The following is a 24,844-nucleotide window of genomic DNA, read 5'->3' on the forward strand; positions in this document are numbered from 1 at the left end:
TCAAATTAATTTTTTTAATAACTAGTTAAGGAAAAACAAAAAACTCATTACAATAGTATTATGTATTGAATCTATCAAATATATATATCTTAATATTATAATTAATTATATGTTAAAATTAGAATTAGAATTATGTTTAATACATATCAAAATCCTGAATTCAACTATTCTACCATGCAAGTTTTTAAAATTTTAACTAATTATCCGTCCCTCGTCACTGCTGTCACGAGCGTATTATCAGGAATACCATAATCTCTTCCGATTGAGAAAATATAGAAGTGCAGGGATTCAATTCCCCGTTTCACAAATTGTTGCTGTCTAAAGGGACATGCAAAACTGATAATTAATTATTGCTTTTACAAATGGTATCGCCCTGAAGTCTAGTGAAATAGTAAAAGGCCAGAAAATATATGCGTGCCTCCTGGTGAAAATTTTCTGCAGCAAAGGTTTCAATATTAAAGAATCTGCAATGCATCCTATAAAATTCTGCTTCATGTGCAACTCTTCATAGATTGCATAGATAGCAGATTTTTTTTTTGTGGCAGACGAAGTTTGTTGGCAAGAAATTCGCTCCCTGTCAAGATAGCTTGCTCCTCTTCCTTGCGGTATAATTGTTATAATTTCCCTGTCATGTTTCGTCTCTAATCTAGATAATCTTTCTTCTCTTCAACATAATCCTATTAAGAATTATTAGCTCCAATAGCAGAATTTCTTCAACTCTCCACTGTCATTTGACTTATATTATTCAAGATCTCTGCATCAGGTCTTCATCTTGCATTCTAACAAAGAAAGTATACACAGCAGGGAAAATTTTGCTGGGGACGCCTAATTTTACAGGTTTTTCTAAGGACAAAGGTGAAAGAATTTCAAGCCTTGCTAGCATTTTTCTTATTTTCCAGGTTTTAATTAATCCCCTATCTTATTGTTTTGTTTGGTGAATATTTGTTCTTCAAATGTTTTCACAAAGTCCTTTTTGTCTGCTAATGCTGTTTCATGACAGTATTATACATATATTTTCTGGAGCTTTGGAACAGGGTATGGGCATTCGTCAAAGGATGATGAAAGCAGATTTTTGGCCCTTATCATCATCAAAATCGCTCTTCCTGTTGGTAATGCTCAGATAGACATATATGCAAGGTCTGGAAGCATAGACCAGCCCCTTGAACTGCTTAATCGATTGCCTAAAAGGAATGTGTCTACTGAAAAACCCCAAAACCCTCCTCCTTTGACCCCCTCAAATTATGCAGCCCATACTGAGTTATAGGGCACCCATACCCCCCCATGTTTGTTGTCAGTCCATTTATTTCTACCGCCCAAAGCCTATATTCTCACCTAAAGTGCAGCGACATTTCAAATCGCCACAAATGGCTACAGCTAACTCCTTTGATGGAGTTCACCAAGCCCTCTGATGGAGTGCCTACCTTCCGTTCATGCTCCCTCAAGTCGTCACCTTATTAATGTTTGCATCCAAGGTGGGGGATGCCATCCTGACTTAATTTGACGATCCCTGTGTTTGTCATGTCCAGTTTTTAGATGCGATTCCTTCCTGGAACTTCTCGCATGCTTGGCATTTGGGATTATAACAGAAGCCGAGAAAGCTTTTTCTCCTTGCTATCTTCCAGTCTTTTTATAAAGTGATTGGCTTCTCGTATATGTTATTCCTTTTCAGTCTCCTGCACTTAACTAAAAAAGAAAAGTGCTTTCAGTTACTAATGAGCGTGTCAAATTTTATTGAAATAATCATATGGGCCAGAGTATTGTTCAAACATGCAAATCTGAGATTTCACTTTAAATTTGAATTATAATAAAAATTGATTTAATCAAATATAAAATTATTTAGAAAAATCAGTATTACTGTTTTTATTACAAAATATGACGTTCATATATATGTGTAATGATGTTCTATAACAATAAAATATTTTATCAAAAAGATGTGTAACAAATGTGTAATTTTTTTAATATTTATGTGATCTCAAATTTTCTTCTAAATTTCTTCAACCGTTTATATTTTAAAGCTAGAACTTTAAACATCATATTGATTGTTAATATATGTAAAATCTCTTTGAGAACCAAAATGCTCGTCAGCCATTCATATTTTTTTAGTATTGGCCCTTTCTCTTTTGTATCTTAGGTCTTTTCTTCCCAATTCTAAATTATTATTTTGAAGTTTAAAAAAATTAACATTAAATGTGTTTTGATTCTATTTTCTAAATACTATTTACCAAATTTAGCTTTTTATCTTTTTTTTCATACATTAAAACAATTATTTTCCATCTACTTTAAAAAAAAATCATATTACACTTCAATCTTAATACCCTCAAGATTGTAGTGAGAGGCATTTTGAGGAGGGAGATTGGGATTTCTTTCGATTGCAACCCTACAAGCAAATCTCATTTAAGCAACATAAGAACATGAAGCTTGCACCCAAATTCTATGGTCTTTGTAAGGTTCTCCACCGAATCGACAATGAAGCTTATAATTTGGAACTTCCAGCCTCTTCTAGAACTCATCCTTCATTTCATTTCTTTTCCCTGAGAAAGTAATCCATAACAAACTTCCAATCTAGTTACGATTGTTTGAATTAGATGATGAAGGGAAGTCTATTTTGGAACTTTAGGCAATCAAATAGAAACGAGTGAAGAAATTGCAAAATCTAGGCATTTATGAATTCCTAATCAAGTGGAAGATTTTACCAATTGAAAATGCAACATGGGAAGATGATCTATTCATATAGAAAATCTACAGTTGCTAAGTGTTTAGGGCAACCCATTTTGAAGGGGATGGGTATGTTATGTCCATAATATTTTATTTTCTTAAGTGTAATAAGGTTAAGCACTCATGACATGCCTAACCTGAATATTTTCTTTTATTAATTCTAGTTATTTCTTTATGCCAGCCTGATTAAGATGAAGGGGTGTGTCCATACCTAATTACGTCTAAATAAGAAAGAGAAGGCCTTTTCTAGACCAGCATGAGTTGTAATATTTTATTTTATTTTCTTTGTTTGTTTTGAATAAATGGGTAAAAACTTAATTGAAAATCAGAATCAAGAATTACAAAAGAGAACCAGAGTCTCAAAACCCCATGAGGGAACCACAAGCCCAACCCAAGAGAGAACTAGAGTCTCAAAGCCCCGGGAGGGAACCACAAGCCCAACCCAAGATCAGCCGGCTTTGTAACTATCCATATCCTCAGCAAATATCTTATGCAGGTCCTAACAGTAATCCGGGGAGATTTGCTCCCAACCTTCAACTTTCCAATCATCATCATGTTTCGAGGCCCACTTAACCAAACAATCAGTTGCTCTATTCCATTCACGAGGAATGTGGATGAAAGACACCTTCTCCATCATAGAACTAATTTCAAGAATCTGGTGAATGATCCCTGCCAGTTGCCAATGAACCCCATTCACCTTCTGCTCAATCAAAAAGTTAACAATAATTTGCGAATCCGATTCGCAGATAACCTTCCGCCACCCCAACTCCAAGGTACACTCCAGGGAATAGAAAATTGCTAATCCCTCCATAAAGTTATTAGACTGCCGCCCTTTATGCATCGAGAAGAAGAAAACCACCTCCCCCCTACAATCCCTACCAACACCGCCAATCCCAGCAGGGCCCGGATTACCCCTAGAGGAGCCATCGGTGTTAATCTTGATGGACTCATCCTGAGGGGGCATCCACCTTCCCACCATTTGAACCTTCTTCATAGCACGTCTACCTCTCCTGACACACGCTGAGGCGGGAGACATCTCCTGCAGACCCAACTTACTCATAATATCAGCGTCGCCTCTATCGAGAGGAAAATTCACCGCACATTTAGCTTCCACCGTCTCCCGAATTGTATCAATGATTCTATTCCACACTTGCTGAACTAACAATTTGACCTCCCTAAAGATCCTCCTATTCCTCTCCAGCCAAATCTGCCACAGTATGAAAATGGGCCCAATATGCCAGATAGTCTGGAGAAAAGAGGACAGAATAGGAGACCTGCCCAAATTGCTCCAAAACTCCACCAAAGAATCCACGTGAACACAAGGATGCTTCCACACCCCCCACCAGTAATGCCAAATTAGCAGCGAGAAAGGGCATTTGAAGAACAGGTGTGAGGAATCCTCCTCCCCATTACCACTCAAAACACAGATGGAAGGCCCAAGGAATCCCCGCTTGCGAATATTGTCCCAAGTTAGACATCTATTCAAAGCCAAAGTCCAAGCGAAACAGTTACACTTCGGCCAAGAAAAAATATTCCACACATGTTTCAACCAAAGCACCTCCCTCCTCTCCAATCTTCGGGACAACAGCTCCTGGTACCCACTAGCCACAGTAAAAACGCCCTTAGGATTCGGGGACCAAGAAAGTCTATCCCTACCCTTAAGGGAGCTACAGTGTCTACTTGCCAAAATGCCATACAGCTCAACACACTCTTCATCCATACCAGCAATTGGCCATTCATTTGGAGCCTTCCACAACTCCAACTCCAAACGCCCACACCTATAAACAACCTTAAAGTCGCTCACCCTAGACCACCCAGCCTCCAGGAACCTCTAGCAAAGATTCCCAAGGTTGGGAAACTGATCAAGGATGGGGGGACATCCATCCCAAGAGTTGAACCAGAAAAGCACCTCTTCCCCCCTCTTACATATCCAAAAAAGTCCTTCCTTTATAAGAGAAGCCCCTTTCTTGAGAGTACTCCAAATCGATGAACCTTTTATCCTCAAGTGGATATCTTGGGATTTCCTCCTTCGGGATCCTTTGCATATATTTGCAGGCCAAAATCCTAGCCCAACCTCAATCTTGTTCAACACACCACCTCCAGTACAATTTAGCCTCCAAAGCCTCCCCAAATAAAACAGACTGCCTTAAGCCAAGCCCACCCGACTGCCTCGGGCTACACACCAAGTACCAATTGACAAGATACCATTTGTAGGAGGACATGTTGCCTGCCCATAAGAATTGCCTTGCCAGAGAATCCTATCCCTTCAAGAACCACTTAGGGGCCACTTGGAGCATACATTGATAAATCAGAAGAGCCTGAACCACCGACTGGATCAGTTGAACCCTCCTAGCAAAGGATAACCATTTGTGTGTCCAATGTTCAACCTTCATGCGAAATTTGTCCAAGATACCCTGCCACGAATCCTTGGGAGGATTACCAGTAGAGATAGGAATACCCAGGTAAGTCAAGGGAAGAGAACCAACCTGGAATCTCAGGATATGAGCAATCCTCCTCTGAATAGTTCTAGGTGTGTTGAAGAAGAGAATGGAAGATGTATCCTCATTGATCAACTGGCTCGAAGCGACAAGATAAACATCCAAAACTTTATGCAGATTCAAAGCTTCTCTAATCCGAGCTAATCCCATCAGGGCCGTGTCATCAACAAACTGCAAATGGGACTGAGGATGCAGGTCATTTCCCCAACTCCTACCTTGAATAATACCCAAACCCACATTATGCTTAATCAACCTCCCCAGACCCTCAGCCAGAAGAATGAATAAGTACAGGGAGAGGGGGTCCCCCTGGTGAAGACCCCTAGAAGCACCAAACAACTCAGTATGATCTCCATCGATTAGCACAAAGGAGGTAGACGTAACACAACTCATTACCCATTGAATCCATTCATCAGCAAAGTCAAAGGCCCTAAGGATGTTCTGGAGAAAGGACCACCAGACTCTATCAATAGCCTTAGCTATATCCAGCTTAATAAACATAGCTTTTTCCTTGGAAGTCGCCATAGAATGAATGGTCTCAGTAGCAATGACCACACCATCCAGGATTTGGTGACCTTCCACGAACCCACTTTTCTCCTCTAAGATGACATCCCCAAGCCAGTTCTTCAACCTCTCTGTTATCAACTTAGAAATAATCTTATAGATCACATTATAGAGAGAGATAGGGCAGAACTGGCCTAACCGGTCAGCCCCATCACACTTGGGGATTAGTGCAATGAAAGTCGCATTCAAAGCACGAAGCATCTGCTTATTCCTCTGAGACTCTTGGACCACCTCCAATAAGTCCAATTTGATAAAATCCAAGAAATCTTGAAAGAACTCAACCAGGAACCCATCTGGACCAGAGGCTTTTCCTTTCCTCATGTGAAAAAAAATCCTCTCAAGTTCTTCCAGCAAAACGGGACCCACAAGCTGTTCATTCATCTCCGTAGTAACTAGAGAAGGAATACAAGCAAGAACCTGATTCTCCTCTTCTGATCCCCCCTGAGTATCCTCGCTAAAGAGGGACCGAAAATACTGTAAAGACTCCCTAGAGATTTCCTGCAAGGATAAACATTGCTCACCTCTATCTTTGACCAGAACAAGAATAGAATTGCCGTGTCTTGTTGCTTTCACTAAATTGAAGAAGAACGCAGTATTCTTGTCCCCCGCTTGAAGCCAATCAATACGAGCTCTCTGTTTCCAATAGATTTCCTCCCTAAGCTCCCATTCCTCTAAAGCCTTGATTGCCCTGTCTTCCTCCCTAAGCAAGGCTTCAGACAAACCATGCTCTCTTATTTCCCTGGTAATGCCATTCAACACTATTTGAGTGGCTTTCTTAGCATGAAAAATATTCCCGAAACATTGGCGATTCCACCGTTTAAGCTGAACCTTAACAAATTACAGTTGCTTGGCAAAAGTGTACATAGCAGTGCCAAAGGCTAGCCTCCCTTTCCTCCACCACTCCGCAACATAATCCTGCAAAGAAGGATCCCGCAACCACATAAGCTGGAATTTGAATGAAGGAGCGCAAGCGACCCGAGCAGAAAAAGACACCAACTTTATGGGCCAGTGGTCCGACCCTCTCCAGTCTAGAATCTCCGAACATGTGGACCATCCCCCCACCAACCCAAAAACTAGAAACCAGAAAGCGATCCAACCTCTCTGCAATCCAATACTCCCCAACCCTCTCGTTGTTTCAAGCGAACAGACCATTACCAGGCTTAATGTCAACAAGATGCAATGAAGATATACTATGCCGGAGAAGGAAAGAAGAAGGTTCCAAATGCATAACACCACCCTTCTTCTCACACAACTTTAAAATGGCATTGAAATCTCCCGCCAAAATCCAAGGATGAAAGGGGAACAACCCTCGCATAAAAGAAATGTGAGACCATAAATTCTGCTTACCCTAAAGATTAGCGGGGGCATAAATGTTAGTAAACAAGATATATTCCCCAGTCTCAAGACTAGAGGCATCCCCGGATAAAGAAGATCTAGAAGCAACCCACCAAATAGGACGAATCCTCAAAGGGTTCCAAAGACAGGCCACCCCACCAGAGGAGCCAACTGCCCCAATACACTGACACTCGCCTCTCCCCCAAAGCTTCGGCACCACACCCATCATACTTTCCACAGAAAGTTTAGTTTCCTGCAAGAACAGGACATCAGGTGAATGACTCCTAATCAACTCCTGAACAACTTTTTGTCTAGGGCCACTGTTCAAGCCCCTCACATTCCATGATAGCACAATCATTTCGGAGGATTGGAAAAGTGAGAATCCAGAGTCCTTACTGACCCTGACTCAACGAAATTCTCCCCCATCAATTTGATCTTATCCAAATCCTTCTTTCTGCCAACCTTCAAATTCTTCTCCGATGCTCCTTTCTTAATGTTTTTCTGATGAAGACCCAAGTGTAAGGAGGTCTTATTACTTTTGACCCTAGCAGGTTCCAATTTCTGAGCTGCAGGAGAACCCTCCCCCCCAGCCAAATTCACTGCCGCACCAGAAGTGGTTCCCAACTAGGCCACTATTGGTTGATCCGTCTCCATTTGCTGACTTCCAACCACTTGCAGGGCCTGGGTAGAGTCCCAGATCACCCTTTCCGGAACCAACCCTGATGCACCTTGATCCAAAGGAAATAACCCCGGGTTCACTTCCTGTTGGCTAAGGTCATCCAAGGCTTCAAATCTGTTAAAGGTATCCTCCCCTCGTCTCTCCTGCAAGGACCTCTTTTGTCCTCGATTCTTGTTCTTTGCCTTAACTAAGACAAAACCATCAACACCCACCACCTCGTTTGACATGGCAACTTTTCCTTTATCAGCCCCATCTAGGTTATGGGTCGGATGTTGAGGTTGGCACACCACCAGTTTATACCTAGGACACTTGCACTGTAAATGACCATACTCATGACATAGACGACACCAAAATGGTAAAGTCTCATAATCCAACTGTTGAACCCAAGAATAAGAGCCCGCACACATATCTATAGCATCTGGCAAAGGTTTACTAAGACCAATTTCAACACAGATACGAGCGAAAGTCATTACCTTTCTCCCCAAGGTTTGCGTTGAAGATCCTAGTGGCTTCCCAAGCAATGAGGCGAGCATCCGCAACACATCCTCTCAGCAGCATTCCATCGGAAAACGCGATAATCGAACCCACACTAGGACCCTATTCGGGAGCTCCTCCGAAGGGTTAAACCCTGCATGCCAAGGTTTGATGAACAACCCCACCTGGTTGTAAAAATACGGGCCTCCTTCAAAAACCCTATTGCGATCCTCCATGCAGTTGAATGTAACCATGAAGTAGTTGTTTGCTAGCAGCATAATCTCCATTTCCCCTTCCGATGCCCAAGTCCTCTACGCCCAGTTTTCCAAAAACTGCAGAGAAACCCTCATCCCCCAAAACTTGCAATATAGCGAGTGTTTTGAAAAGTATTCAACATCTTCAGCTATCATCTCCGAAGGAATAACCAACGGCATCTCACTACATCTCTCCAGACAACCATTAATCTTCATAATCCGAGAGCCACCAGCACTACCAGACCCCGAATCTGAGGTAAAAAGATTATTATCAAAAGTCTTGATACTTTGGGATGGGGATTTTGAACCCACCGCAACACGAAAATCCATGACGGGAGGTGCCTTTGAGGCCTCTCCACCAATACTCGACATTGAACCTCACATAAAACCCACACCCCAAAGGGGACAAGCAAGGAATCACGGCAACAAAAAATCCACCCCTCCCAGCACCATCGAATGGCAGAGCAGACCGCAGCCCCTTGCCCCACTGGCTATCCATGAGCCCGCAGGGAACCCTGAGCCCCAGCTGCGCGCAACACAACCTCCCTCCCGCAGACCACCGCTCAACCAGCAACACCCGCCACCCCTAACGCATCTCCTCCCCTCCCTGTACTAGCCTCCACCGCCCTCCCCCCGATGCACTAGCAGGCAACGACCGCCCACGAGCTAGGGCATCGGTGCCCTAGCTTGAAACCCTGCAGACTCCCTCACGCACGACGCCATAAAATTTAAACCCCGCATGAGTTGTAATATTAACTCATTTTATCATATTTAGTTTTTTTGGAGGTCACCTCTTGAAGTGGTCTAATATTTTATTGCCTTTGGCCTTTATTTCAAATAAGTATACTAACAATTTATTTTGACAGAGCCTCAATAAATGTGCACTCAGCCATGATTATTACTTTTGCTTGCTGCCCCTTTCAGCAAGAAAAATCATTGTATTATATAAATAATGTTGACAACACTATTAATAAAACCATTTGTTTTTATTTGCTTTACTACTTGTAAAAGTAAATGATGGGCATTTTTGTTGGAAGGATCATTTCTAGCCAATTACTCAACCATTTCTTTTAATTTTATATTGTAAGTTTTTGCTTTCAAGTGTGTTCCAATTTTTTTATTTTTCAACAAAGCTTTCAAATTTTAAATAGACTCTCCAAGCTATTGGAAGACATCGGACTGCATCTTGTTTGTGATGCCTTTTTGTTAATTTGCATATGGCATTGGAGTAGTTTGTCTTGATTCATTTCTAAGCTTTTGTTATCTTTCTTGTAGTTGATGAACATGGCGCTGGATTTGAATAAGCATCATGAAGAAGGTAGTTGCATCACTTATTTTATACTTATTTGGATTTCATCAAAAGAAGATATAGATTTGTAATTCTAAATCCATTTTTTATTTAGTTTAAGCTTTTTTTTCTCAAACAAAATAATATTCAGAATAAGGTCATATGATGTATATAATATTTTGATATTTAATAAGCTTCTTATAGAAAGTTGTTGCATTGTATAAATTATGTATATGTAATGCATATCCAATCTTGATTTTGATAAAGTTCCTCGAAGCAGGTATTCTCATTACTGTTTTTAAGAATAAGAGGAAAAGTATATTTGAGTGCTAGAATTTATCATGTTGAGCTCTTTTCATATAATGAATATTATGAGTGTGATAATGCATTGTTTATATTGGATTTTTTTGACATGTCACTCTTGCATTTTTATGGGAGACCAGATCAATCATCAATCCTTATCATGCTTTTGAAAGATGGCAGCAAATGGGCCAAGTTTCATGTTCTAATTCTCCAGTGAAAACGTAAGATTATATTGACATAATATGTTTATAAGGTAGCTTTGATGGCTGGACTATATGAGTTGTTTGATAAGTTTGGTGCATTAGAAATACATTTTAATTCTATCTTTGATGATAAAACTTCCCTTTAGGGGAAATGGCAGAAATAACCTTTATTTATGTAAATTCGGTTCTCAAATTGCCAGAATTAACTTGCCTCAACAGCTGTAAAATGTGGTGTATATTGTAAGATGCTTGCCACTCCAGCTTGCATGTACTTGCTCATTATCTGATTGAAGTTATATATGTGAACAATTTTTTCAGATGGCATGTTGTATTTTGCCCATTCTTACTTTTATGTTTTAAGGGTTTGTTCATACTAAGTGACTTATATTTGAATACGTTTACAGCCTTGAATCCTTGCACGTCAGGGAATTTGCTCCTGCAGCTTTCTATCCATTCGAAAGTTTGCCAAAAGTTTACTTTCATGCAGCTTACCATCAAAATTATGAGTGGCAAAATTTTCTTACTTATCTCTTTGATAAGGACGAGGTGAAGATCTAATTTGCTTCCGTACTTAGCTGTTTATAAAGCATGCCAATATTTCATTTTCATTATATAAAGTCATTATGCTTCCTATGATATAAAATAGCCAGCGAGAAAAAGTAGAGTTATTTAATTTTGGTTGCTGCTGCCATAGGATGGGATTTACTTTGTTTTGCTGGTAGTAATATTCATATTAAAAGTTTTGCCGCTTCCTAAGTAAAAAGTGGCTGAGTTAACTATCCTCACTTAGGTTTGCAGTCAAAACTTTCTCTCTGTAAAGATGTGTTCACAGTTGCATGATGTATAACCCATGTTTGCACATTAACCAGTGTAACCAAATAGGTCCACCAATTTTGAAAAGATGATCTGAAATTATGCTTATGGTATTTACTATAGGTTGCAATTTACCAACATGAAAATTGTGAGTTCGTGATAACACCTCCTGCTGGACAAGACCCAGCAAATTGGGATCGTGTTGCTGTTGCTTATCGTTTTAAGGAGTTACCCATTTATGGTGAAGTTGCAAAGAATGTTGTGGTACACTGTGGGCCTAGATTCTTGTATACACATCATTTACTTCACAAGGGATGGACTTTTGGTGCTCTTGCAGAGCTGATTGATAATGCCAGTGATGCTAATGCATCAAAGTAAGCTTTAAAACTTTAAGCCGAATTGATTGTTAAATAAAGTTCCTATTTTGTATTTTTTATGAGATTATAAATTAAGATTTTGAGCTGGCTGTTTTTAACAGATTGCATATATCAATTCAGATGGAGTTTTACGAAAGGGCACAACAAAATATACCGGTCCTTTCTGTGATTGATGATGGACGGGGCATGTCACATTTGGATGTTACAGGGATGGTTGGAATTGGATCTGCATGCCCCACTGAACACCATATGGATCGTATTGGAATACATAGATTTGGATTTCTGGTAATCATTAGCTGCTGTTTGACATCGTGACCTTCATTGATTACTTTTAAATTTAAATACATGAAATCAATTGTCTTTGTATAATAATAACATTAGATGTCTATCTTCTGCAGCCTGTTTTGTTTTGATGTTTTGAATCTAAACCTTTTAGAATCTTCTTTGTAAAGGGTTTCAGAGCCCCTTCAAAACCTGTTTTTGCCTTAATCTAAAACATTAGATGTCTATCATTATGGATAACAAGATATATGTTATTCACAACATTTTCTGACCTGGCCTTATGGTCTCGCTGTCCCAAACGGTCTGTCCTTGTCTCACAAACTCAGAGAAACACTAATTATTACGGTTTCTGACCTGGCCTTATGGGCTTGCTTTCCCAAAACGGTCTGTCCTTGTCTTACAAACTCAGAGAATCACTAATTATTACAGTTAATGAGTGAAAACTATAGGATTTGAAACTTTCAATAGGCATATTAGGTTGCTTAACCATTGAATTCTTTAATGTTTAAATCTAGGGCATTTGTAGAGTCCCTTTTTAGGGAATGTGCATCTGGGATGTATGGTGTTCATAAAATGTTTAAGCATACATTTTTATATTCTGTATGATTTTTTGACACTTTTCTACTATAACGTGTGCAGACAGGATCCATGCAACTTGGAAAGGATGTAGTTGTTCTTACTCAAAGTAAAGAATCTCGGTCAATAGAATTTGTGTCACATTCATACAATGAAAATAACAAAGTGAGATTTCTCCCTTTGCATTGTTGCGTAATGATTTAATATGCACCATGCCCTTGCATTTTGTCATTTTATGTTTTTGCTCTGCTTGTTTTAGTTCTCATGTTTAAAATCTGAGTGTTCTCAGGAGATAGATATTCCAATTATAACCTATCGAAAGGATGGAGGATGGAGGGATTTTGACCTTGAGGTACATAGCGAATCTGAAGCAGAGGAACGTTTGAAATCCATTATGGAGTACTTGCCATTCAATGAATATACCATTAGAAGCAAGTTTGCAAGATTTGGAGAGAATGGCACTGGGACACACATTTATATCTACAATCTAGCTAAATGGGGTTCAGAGTATCGTTTAGCCTGGGATGAAAAATGTGACGATGAAACAGATTTAAAAAAGAAACGAGATATATGGATAAGATCAAGGTGGGTGAGGAAACGGCAGGGTCAAATTAGTCGAGAGGTCTGTTAATGAGCTTCTTAGCTGCATTGCTTCATCATTTTGACTTTTCCTTCTGAAAAATGTTTTAAATGTTTTAAAATGCTTAGCCTTCTTCATTCTCTCTCTTGCGCTCTAACTGTTTTTCTCACTTTTAAGTTTTCCTGATTTTCAAGTATTGCTGGAGGTGTTTGATGCTCTAAGAGTCCAGAACCTTATTTTTTTGTTAATTCTTTGGCATGTTCAGCAAATTGGAATTTTGTGTAGATTGGAAAGGGGTGTCTTCTTATTCACCCTGTTTTCAAACCTTTAAATCTGAAAACTCTCAACATTGTGTTTGAATTTTTCCTTTACAGTTAAATAGTAAATAAATTTGCACTTTTGGATTCTTTGAGGTTGCCATGTATTTCTCATTGACAGTTAACTGATTCTCAGAAAAGATCTGTAGCAAAATCCTCTTGGGTACTTCTAAAACTTTCTAAAACCAAGATGTCATTGAGCTTTTTAAGGATTTAGATAGGCTATAAATTTAAAACCTTTGTTCGGACCATCCACCTCCATGTGAATTGGTCATTCAAGTATAGGATAGGCTCTATTCTTCATGATGCATGTTTTGTTTTAATGCTTATGGCTTGTTTAATGCCAATATGTCTGAATGTTAAAACATTGCATCTTCCATGCTTGTCTTAATTTGATGTCTTGTGCATGAAGGGAGGATCTTGCAGATGGAGGGTAGCTTATTTCTTGATGCAAGAGGATGTATCTCTCTTTAGGCCCCTCTCTATCATCGAAGAAATAAATTTTGCTAGTAAATGTATCTAGGTACCTATATATGACCTAAAATCATACTCAAGTTTAAAGTTTTACATAATGTGAGCTGGAAAATTGTTAAAGAATCCTAGATTGATGTTTTGGTTAAAACCCATATCCACGGGAGAAAAAATGCAGTGTTTTTATCTTTAGCTTAGACGGTTACAAAACTACCAATCTAGCTTTGCTTATATTCAAATCACTGTATTAACCTTTTGATTAAGGACCAATATTCAGGTATAAAAAGATTTTATTCTTACTTTATCAGCCCCTCCCACTCTTGAAAGACCTTGTGGCAGGTACAACTTTAAAGGAGGTCTTGCACCTATGGATGGGGCGATTCAAAGATTTCTTGCAGGTTCACCAAATAATTAGACCTACGAATTCTAGCACATTGAATGACATTTTAGGCTATGTAAATTAAACAAAAATAATGATATATGCTGAGACTAGGATTTTGAGTGGGGATGGTTAACAACCATATTAATATGGTTAACATGTGAGTTGTGTTGATCATGTAATGGAAGTTTGAAATACAAATGTAGAAGGACCATTACATATTCAAAGAGAACAAAGCATATCAGAATTAGCTCTGTTACGCATCATGAACATGATATTGTATATGGGTGTAGAGGCTGGACTTAAAAGCGAAAGTCTTATATGATTGTGGTACAAATATAGATACAAAGTGGTGTTAGTGAATATGCTATGTAGAATAGTGAAGTCTGTTAGATGACAAGTTCAACCATGTTCCATCATGTCTCAATAGGAATTGAGAGGATGGGAGTTATAGATTCTCAAATTAGCTAGAAGGTGATTTAATTCCGGGAACTGTTGATGTGTTGATCATTTTATTGGCTAATTGGTGAGATGTGTGATTTTTAAGTGTCCCAATGTTTTCTTGTTTAGCACATGGAAGTCGACATGATGATACACACATTACTGTGCTGCAAGCTTTATGAAATTTACAAGCTGCAAAAGGGCAGTGCTAGTAACTTGCAAGGAATACAAAGATTTTTTGTTGGCAGTTGTAATATCTAAAGTAATGAGCTGTAAATATGATGTTGTAGGATGCTAGAAATAAATATTCATCATACAAACAAAATTTGAAAAAGATCAACATAATTCATGCAGAAGAGATTTCTGACACCCTAGTATGCTTGAATCTTCAATATACTTGAAAATAGAAATAGATAGGGTAGGGTTACACCTTAAAATAAATATTTTAAGGAATCCCTATAAGATATCTCCGGTTATGAGAGCCAAACATTCTTCCTAAATAAAACTTACCCATGTTCTATGATCTATGATTTACAATTATAGTTACCCTTCAGACATCAGGCACATGGAAAACCAAATATATGTTATTTACAAATTACCCCTTGCGCCCAATTTATTGAATCAATAATTATGCCCACCACAAATTGGCTACTCTATAAACTTGATGCATTGTAATATCATGTCCTTAAATGTATAATATTACACAAAAGTTTCACTTTCAATGCTTAGCAATTTTAATTATTAAAGGCTCTAAATGAGAATATTACAGTCTATATGATTTAAAGCTATTGGAATTTTAAGGCGAAAAGCTTCTTGAAGAATTATGTATTCAAGTTTAAGTTAATATCATGTCCGTAAATGTATAACATTACACAAAGAGGTTTTACTTTCAATGCTTAGCAATTTTAATTGTTAAAGGTTCTATATGAGTATATTTAATCTCGGACTCGGCGCGGACTTGTCAAGGCTGACCCGACTCAGGACTCGGCAAAAAATCGACAGGACTCGGCAAAAACTCGGCAAAAAATCGATAGGACTTGGCAAAAACTTGGCAGAACTCGGCAAAAAAACCAATTTCTAGTGATTTTTGCCTAGAGCGAGTCCTAGAGAGTGGGGACTCGGCAGAACTCGGCAAAAAAACCATTTACTATGCAGGGACTGGATTTTATTGGAGCAATAAACCCACTATCGTCAGCACAACACATACATTCTGACAGCAACCGATTATTGCACCAGATGGTCTGAAGCTCAAGCATTAAAGAAGTGTACAACAGATGCAGTAATTAAGTTCCTTGAAGAGCACATTATCACAAGATTTGGATGCCCTCATGCCCTAGTATGTGATAATGGTTCCGCCTTCACTTCCCTAAAGTTTTCTAACTGGGCATTCGATTATGGCATCACTTTAAAGTTCTCCTCAAACTATTACCCCCAGGGCAATGGATTGGCAGAATCAACCAACAAAAGTTTACTCAGTGTAATCAAGAAGCTACTTGAGAAAAACTCGAAAGATTGGCACACTCAATTGAGATTTTCTCTATGGGCAGACAAAACAAGAGCCAAGAAATCCTTGGGCACTTCCCCATATCATCTGGTCTACGGACAGGATCCAGTTTTCCCTATCCAACTAAGGATCCCGACTTTGAAGTTCATGCAAGAATTTTTGGATCCAAAAGAGAGAGTCCAAATTCGCCTCTCTCAACTGCTGTTATGAGAGGAGCAAAGAGATCAAGCCCTGGAGAAATTTGCCAAGTATCAAGGGACAGTCAAACGATGGTTTGATAGACGAGCTACCACGAAAGCATTTAGAATCTCAGATTTGGTCCTTTATTGGGATAAAGCCCACGAACGAAAAGGAGATCACGATAAGTTTGATTGTTTTTGGAAAGGACCATACCAGATTGCTAAGATACTAGGAGAGAACGATTTCAAATTGAAGACCCTGACAGGTGATGACATTCCTCAGCCTGTTAATGAGCAATTTCTGAAACACTACTTCATGCCTTGAGTTCCATGATGGAATTCGTTTGTACATAGTTAGAGTAGGTTTCTTTCATTTTGCGTGCTTAGTTTAGTTGTCTTTGTTTCCTTAGTTTAGTTTTCTTTCGTTAGCTTAGTTGTTTTTGCTTTCGCCTGCTTCCGCGTGCTTTAGTTCAGTAATAAAGGAGGATTCCCATTAGCAAAAGGTGATGTTGCTTAAGCACGTGCACTTTGGTTTGACCCTACTAAGTTATGTTCTGGGTATTCCTTTGGTAAATATTTGTGGAGAACTTTTGGATTTTAGATTAATTGTTTCTATAGTATCTTAAAGCTAGGATGAGCATTTGACTAGAAAGGGAATCGTCAATTGTATCTCGACATTGAGTCTTTTAGTCATTATATCTTATACACTTAAAGAATCTTGTGAGTCATTTTGGTCTCCCGAAGTGAAGTTGTGGCAAGAAAACATGAAGAAATTCGTCGAAAGTCTTACTTCAACGCCACTATAATGCTCAAGCCCATGGTAAGCTTCATTGCTTACAAGCCAAAGTGTGGAAATATGTGAAAGGAAAAGAAAAGAATATCAAGAAAGAATAAAAGAAAGAAAAAGAGGAAAATCAAAATACTTGGCTTTTGGGTGTGCAGAAATCTCTATAGGTGTACCCCTCAAATCAAAATATAAATCGCCGGAAGTAGAGAAATCTCCATGAGATTATAGAGATAACCTCGTCGGGGCTATGGACGCTCGCTGGCAACGAGGCTCTATCCAAGGATGCTTTTGACTGGCCATGATGGAACCAAAGAGTCATAATGGTCTTTTGAGATGGGAATGAATGCATTTGCACACACTTATAATTGAAGGATGAAGGATCTTGATACAATTTAGGATTCCTCTTTCCTTTTTTAATGCCCTTCTGAGCCGGCGGGTAAGTTAGCTATAATTAATTTTTGATTCTAAGTTTGAAATGGGTTTCATCCTAGGAATATTCAGGAACATTCCCCTCGTGGAGTCACCAGATGTTGTGACCTTTTTCACACATCGCCCCATTGCAAATGGTGACCCTCCCTTTTTCTTGCTTTCTAGGGTTTTTGTTAGTGCCTGTGGCCTTCCGCTTCAGTTTTGCCAAGCCTTGCTCAGTTTTGAACGGTTCGAGTCCTAGAGATTGAAAGTTAGTTTTTGCAAGCTGAGTGATAGCAAAGTCCAGATACTGTCAAAGTGCCTAGAAAGGCCAAAGGACAAAGATCACAATTGATTTGGACGAATTTGAACAACTTTCTATTTTTAGAAAGTTTGCTTTTTTGCTTTTTCCTATTTTTTAGGAAGATTCGTTTTTGGCATTTTTAGCCCAATCCCCGGTATGGCTATTTTTAGAAAGTTTTCCCTATTTTTTTAGGGATGCCTGCTTTTTTCTTTTTCGGAGTGGGGACCTAGGGTTTGCACTGATACCACTGACTTGCTTTGATCACGATAAAGAATTTCCAAGTTTTGACCTGAAAAGCTAAGTTCCTACATTTTAGGGGTCATGATGCTTCAGATGGTTTGCTTGAGTATGGATTTCAAATTTCAAGTTAATCTGGTTAAAATTGACAAAATTGTGAAATTTTCCAAATATTTTTCTAAGTCAAGGTAATGAATAATGTTGAGTGTTATGGCAGGTGATGAAAACTCTGCCCAAGGAGCTAATGATGGAGAGATGCTCAAAGTTTGCCTTGGTGGTCATTGCTTCCAAAGTCCGCCTTGGTGGAAGCCTAAAACTCCGCCATCCTTGGTGAGGACGCGTCTATTCTGGCTCCAAAAAGACAGTACGGATTGACTAACACGTGTGTTAGTCGCGCGTTTTACACCGTCGATTTTGCAATTAACGGCTGTGATTGACTAACCTGTCGCTAACATGCTGTACGAAAGGTCTGTTTTGGAGCCAGAATAGCTTCAGCCCCTTGGTGAAGGCTCAAAAATCCGCCTTGCCTAGAGCCTCCAAAAGTCCGCCTTGGAGGGAGCACGAAAGTCCGCCATGCTTGAAGAGGTCATTCAAAAAACTCCGCCCTTGAAGAGGTCATCCAAAAGTCCGCCCTCATGGTGAAGTGAAGAAAGTCCGCTTGCTTGAGAGGCCTTCAAACTCCACCCTCCAAGCAAGGTCATGTTGAGAAAGTCCGCCCATGGTGAAGTCTCAAAACTCCGCCCTATATGATGATGCCTCAAAGTCTGCCATAAAGTGGGAAGCCTTCAAAGTCCGCCATACTCAAACATGAAGTGGCTAAACCTCCAAAACTCCGCCCAAGCTATGATGGAGGTAGAGGAAAAGTCCGCCCTTGTCTTGGAAATTGAGGCAAAGAAAGTCCGCCACCCTTGGAGAAGCCTAAAAACTCCGCCCAAGCATCAAGTTGGAAGCTCAAAACTCCGCCCTACTCTTGGAAGTCAAACAAAGTCAACAACAAGTTCAAAATTGAGTTAGGATACAAGTGATGTCACCCAAAATTCCGTAGAGTTCGAACTGCTAACTGATTTAGAAAGTTTTAAAGAAAGAGATATTTGAAGATCGAGTTCGAAAATGAGCTGGGAAATCAAAATGGAAACTCGAGTTTGAACCATGAATCAAAATTAGAAAGAGGATATTTGCAGATTGAGGTGATTTTAAGACTGAGTTCCAAATTAGAAACCTTTTGGGAAGATGCCAATCTATAGGCCTAGTTCGAATATGAAGTGGGAAAACAATTTAGAAACTTGCACAAGAATAAGATTTTCGAACTCAAAGAGATGACAGCACAACTCGAAATCGAACTGGAAACTTTCTCAAGGTTGAAGTCAATTTTAGAAACATTTGCATGTTTCTAATTGTAAAAACCAACTTCATTACAAATAAATTCTTCATTTCTTCATTCTCACACAAGAAGTTCGAACTTTTTGAGCAAGCTAAGGAAAACATTAAGAATTATTTCGCAGATTGAAGGTCATTTGGAAGAAAATTTTGGTGTTGCAAGGATATCTCTTGCAGTTTGGGCGAGCTTCTTGAGGAATTTTGATTTATTAGCTTCATTCTTGTCAAGTATCCGCAGATTTTTGGAGTGGAACTAGCTGGTAGAAGGCAGATTCGTCAATTTTTCTGAGTTTTCTTAATATTCCTTCTATCTTCTAGCCTTATTCTCATTCATTTGAAGGTGAAGTTGGTTTTAAAATGCAAATCTATTGCATTGTCTGAGTTTTTCCAGATTCATCGGAAGTAATTTTTGTGGACTTATTCAAATTTTTAGTGAAAGAAAAATCATTTTGTTGACTAAATGGAGTGAGAGTTTTGAAGTTATAAAACTTGTTTTTTTTTTTTTGGATTGCAATCATAAATGTCCTTAGGTTGGAGAGTTTACATGTGAAAATTCCATTCTCATGGCTAAGTATTAAAATTGAATAAAAACTCCAAGCACTTAGCCATTCGTAGCCTCGATTTTCTTTAATCTAAGATTTGATTTCTAACTTAAGCTTCATGTTTATTCACAGATTTTAGGCATGATGAAGTTCCAAGTAGACAAGGATGCTCCTCCTGAATCAAGGATGACCTCAAAATGGAAGAATACCAGCGACACTAACCTTGGGCATATCAATCTGAGGGAGTTCAAGAAGCGGATGTTCTTTTTAGATAACCTCTTGCCTACCATGACCGCGCGAAAGATGATGAAGAGTGGCATCGTGCATGTTGCCGGTTTTCTCCCTACCATGCAGTGCACTGAGTTGGTAGTTGAGTGCGCTAGGCACTACAACCCTGTCAGTAGGGATATTGTCGCACCAGATGGAAGAGTGTTGGCAAACATCAGCGATGAGGCCATCAGGGAAGCCTTCAGAATTCTAGAATATCATAATGTTGTGTATGTAACCAAGGATGAAGCTGATCGCATGTATCAGGATCATTTGGAGGAGTATGATGCCATCGTCAATCATTCCTGGCTGGACAAGCCAAGGAAAGGTGCCTCCAAACTACAGAGGAAGAGGTTGGTGAGGGTGTACTTCAAAGAAGACATTGGAGATATGACTATCCTATTGAATAGGAGAATGGGGAATCCTCAAGGCGCTCCATTTGAGCCCTGGATGTATTATTTCATAAACGAAATAATGAACGGAGTTAAGATGATAGACTGGGCTCGAATGATAAGTGATAGCTTGGACCTTCTTCATGAGCTCGTACTTGTTCTATTCCTTGGCTAGAACCTATAGATACAGAGGCCTCACTTGCAGAGGGGAAGTGGGAAACAAAGAAAATCAGTCTCCCGTATATGACTGTTATCCCCAGCTTCACATGGAAGAAAAATTCTATTTCAAGAGGGTGAATGATACATTTCTCATGTACATCACATGGACGCTGCAAGGTGGACTACATCAGAGACTCTCTCAAGAGTCTATGGACTTCATAAGTAGATTTGGATATTGGTATATTCAATACCCAAAGTTCACTTACATCAAAATTCAGGGGTTTTCCGGATCTCCCTATAAGCTCCCAGCTTACCCTACCAATCGAGTTGTGCTACTAGAGGTTGTGAGGCAATTGGAGGGATATATGACAGTTCAAAGAGATAAGCAGAAGAAGGCAGGAACCTCCTCTCTCACAATTGGAAATGGACTAGAAACGTGCTGGTCATCACAAGCCGCTGCCACTGCTGAGAAAGAGCTGGCTTGGTACCCTTTTTACCAGTACAAAGCAAGAAAGAATTTCGATCCATTACATAGGATGAAAAGGGTCGAAGGGATGACATTTGAACACAGAGTTGATTTGGAAGTTTATTGGGCTAACGCAACCGATAGTTTCGAAATTAGGAGGAGATTTTGGTCAAGGATTCCCTTGAGCATGGTAAGAGCAACGAAAGTATTTAGAGTTGCTGATCAAGTAGAAGACAATCTTGAGTTTCAATAGCCAGGCTTTAAGAAGATGAGGAATGAACCACTAGCCTTGGTCGATTGGTCAGAGGGAGAGAAGTCAGATCTAGCAGACCTCATGAGGTCGGTGGTCGAATACTCTAAGTGGCGGGCATCTGAGAGGACGAAACAATTGAAGTCTAAAGGTGTGGCCCTGACCTATGATTTAATGGGAGTTGATGACTCTTTGTCCTCCAACCCTTGTATCTCTGTTGGCAATGCTCGGAATCCAGAGAGTGTTGGGTCTCGGAAAAGGAAGGAATTAGTTGGAAGCTCTGGAAAGGCCAGGGGAAAGAAAATTGTCGAGGAGAGACGTGAGTCTAACGAAGGTCATTCCATTCTGAGTGCCGCATCTGCTGTGCCTGATCAAAATGCAATTGAAGAGTAAGAGATGGACACATATATGGTAAATAATGAAGTGAGAGTGCCTTCTCCTTCAATTGAGGAAATAATGAAAGAAGCTGTCCAAAGTCCGGACAGGGAACAAGTTTTAAATGTAGCCACAGAAGTTGAAAAGCCTGAGCCCCTAGTAGTTTTCCTCGATGGTATAGTTACTGGACCAGGAAGGACAGATGATGGATTTGATCAAAATACTGTGGAGCAGTCAACCATTCCTGATTGGTTGAGGGAAAGGATAAGGGCTAAGGTTCCTAAGGAAACCCATTCTGAAGAGAATACAACAACATTTATAGCAAAGGTGAACGAACTTGTCATAGTCAAGCCACCTAAGCCAGCCAGAAAATTCTCTTTGATTCAGAGGGATCGTGCAGGGTTTAGGACAGTTCAGATAGCTGTGCCAAAGGAAGGAAAAACTAGGGACATTATTGCCCCGGAGGATTATAAGATTACCACTATAGAGTTGGGTAAGCCTACTTAGGACCAAGAAGTCCAGTACTTTGACGACTCTTGCAACGCCCTCAAGGCGAGTCTAGCCCAGGAGAAGGAGAAAAGAAAGAAGGTTGAGGAAGAGAACCACCAGTGGAGGAAATATGTTCTCCATCTAACCAGGCCACTCGACCATGAGATACCAGTCACCCCTCCGCAGCCCCTTCAACAAGAGTTAATGAAAGATTACGAGGACATGAAGGGCACATTCACACAGACCAAGGAATGGATTTTAGATGCTTCGACACACGTTGACATACTTGTAGAAAATTTAGTATCAGCACATGAGTCGGCCTCTTCATTGGTTAGCCGAATTCAGGACCTAGTTGCAAATTGGGAAGATGTTGAAGAAATTCAAGATGAAATACTTCTGCAATTGAAGGTTATACGAGGTCTATCAAAGCGAAGTTTGGTGGATGCAGGTGTCATATAGGTTGGAGATAGATATGACTTTAACACCTGGTATTATGCTTTGGTCACCAGGATTGAAGTCCTGAAGAAATCCGAGACTAAGTGCTTTGAGAGAGAGGAAAGTGTCAGGGAAATTTTGAGTAAGGTGTTTCGTGTAGCATCAGAGATCTGGAAGAAAGAGAGTATACGAGAAAAACACTTGCAGGCAAAGAAGTTGAGAGCCAGAATTTAGTCGAGCTTTTTCAAAGACTCGGGGATGATTGATAAGGGCGATCTTTCAAGGATTGCAAGTTTTCTCTTCATTGGCGAGAACTTTCTTGCCCAAGCAGTTGAGTGGGAAGGCATCCTCGCCACATGTACTAATGATGTGGACATCATCGACTTCCAGATTAGCAACTTGCCAAGTGTCACTATGAAGGAGGTCAGGCTCATCATGTCCAGATACATCGAATCTGCAAAAGGGGAAACTGGACACTCACCTCAATGACCATAGCAGCTGTGCCACTTGTCACTTTCTTATTCTTTCAAACTAATAGAGTTTTGGGAAACCCTAATTAGGGTTTGTAGCTTTCAATCTGGGCCCTTGATCACTGTTTGATCTCGACCGTTCATTGATTCTTGAAAAACTATATAAGGCTACCTCCTCTCATTTGGAGAGTGTGAGGTTTTTGACATATTGTTGCGTGAAGGTCATTTCCAAATAATATATTGCATGTGCGCTTTCTCTTAAGGCGTTGTAATCTCTGTTGTTTGAATGATTAGCATGGTTTCAATTTCCTCAACACTTTAGTTAAAATTATTATAGATTTGCTTTCATGTTGTTAGAATTGAATGAAGGATTTGATAAGTGTTAATTAACGGTGTATCTCTGCTCATACGTTTGGTGAATGGATGATTTCCATTTCACTGTGCAAAGTTAGTCTGAGCCTATCCTCTGTGCCTACCAACATTTCAATCATAAGCACAACCCGTTGATGTGTAGTTGTCCTCAGTGTGGCGAAGCAAAGTGTGGTTTCCCGAGAGCACCCAATTGATACCGTCTCCAGAATTCCTAGATTTAGATCAACCTTCTTAACCCTATCCCCTTTTCCCCTTTCTTTTGAAAGTCCAAATCCCGGAAAATCCAAAAAAAAAAAAGAGAGCCTAAAATCAATAAATCTATCTAAAGTCCAGAAGCTTAAAATACATTTGTTAACATAAGTCCCCCTTGAAATTTTCAGCAAACACTACCCGAGTAGCTATCCCACTAAACTCGCTTGTTTGCACATATAGACCTTGGAATCAATAGTGATTTTTCAGGATAGGATAGAATACCTTCGGGTATCTTATTCTAATGTTTGGTAGATGATAAAACAGACATCAACAAGTCACTCGGCTTGGGACTCGCCAAGACTTAGCAAATCCTAGAACTCTATATTACAATAAGGTAGAAAGATTGTTGAAGAATTATGTATTCAATTTTAAGTTACTAGGTTGTATGTATGCTTACACATATTGTAGATATGCATCTATGTGTGGCAAGAAATTACAGAAGTGTAATCTTGATAAAAAATTGATTATATGGATCATCTTGGATTTTTTCTTTGAAAAAATTTATTGGATTTGAAATGAGATGCCATTTTAATGCATATTAAAAGGACAAATAGGTACATTGCTCACCAGAAGACTGGGCTATAATGTACTCCTTTTTAACAGGTGGTGGGGCACTGCTATTTTATCTTTTGCTCTGGAAAACTACAAAATCTGTGTGTTGTTATGAAATTTTCAATTGACAAATTGAAGTTGGTTTTTGTATACAAAAGAGATAAGCACTTTGCTTTGTGTACATTTTTGCATTGCATGAATGCCACTTTCATATTGGCATACAACTCTAAATCTTTGTTCTTTGATCTGGTGCTTTTAGTCTTTCTAATATTTTTTAACCACCTCTAAATTTATTTACTCTTATTTCTTATATGTGTATTGTATTTTTTTGTTAAAAAATGCTACAGGTACCTCTTGATTATTCTCTCCATGCCTACTTAGAAGTTATGTTCCTTAATCCTCGAGTGAGAATATATGTACAAGGGACAATGGTATTCTCTACAGCTCTTGCTTTTTCTTTGGAGAGCAGGGTCATTTCAGC

The 24,844-nt window shown here is 39.4% G+C and overlaps 1 protein-coding gene across 14 annotated transcripts in view; it reads left to right on the forward strand.

Annotated features, from left to right (window-relative positions):
- The first annotated feature begins 210 nt into the window (after positions 1–210).
- The window catches only part of LOC131041428 (uncharacterized), a 42,742-nt gene continuing 18,108 nt past the window's right edge, over positions 211–24,844 (forward strand). For 4 of the 14 annotated variants that reach the window (XR_009105031.2, XR_009359467.1, XM_057974517.2 and 1 more), the window contains exons 1-7: positions 10,413–10,550; positions 10,715–10,856; positions 11,247–11,497; positions 11,602–11,785; positions 12,422–12,523; positions 12,648–12,980; positions 24,711–24,794. Coding sequence is in view for 12 of the 14 variants with exons in the window: in XM_057974517.2 (XP_057830500.2) it covers positions 10,462–10,550; positions 10,715–10,856; positions 11,247–11,497; positions 11,602–11,785; positions 12,422–12,523; positions 12,648–12,980; positions 24,711–24,794 (1,185 nt within the window). In the remaining 2 variants the exon portion in view is untranslated. Of the gene's footprint in view, positions 606–763; positions 900–9,791; positions 9,835–10,247; positions 10,329–10,410; positions 10,551–10,714; positions 10,857–11,246; positions 11,498–11,601; positions 11,786–12,421; positions 12,524–12,647; positions 12,981–24,710; positions 24,795–24,844 lie in introns of those variants that run through there. The other 10 variants (XM_057974525.2, XM_057974518.2, XM_057974519.2 and 7 more) reach the window with 10 other exon arrangements.

The sequence above is a fragment of the Cryptomeria japonica genome, chromosome 11 (assembly GCF_030272615.1).
Source record: "Cryptomeria japonica chromosome 11, Sugi_1.0, whole genome shotgun sequence".
Taxonomy (NCBI): Eukaryota; Viridiplantae; Streptophyta; class Pinopsida; order Cupressales; family Cupressaceae; genus Cryptomeria; species Cryptomeria japonica.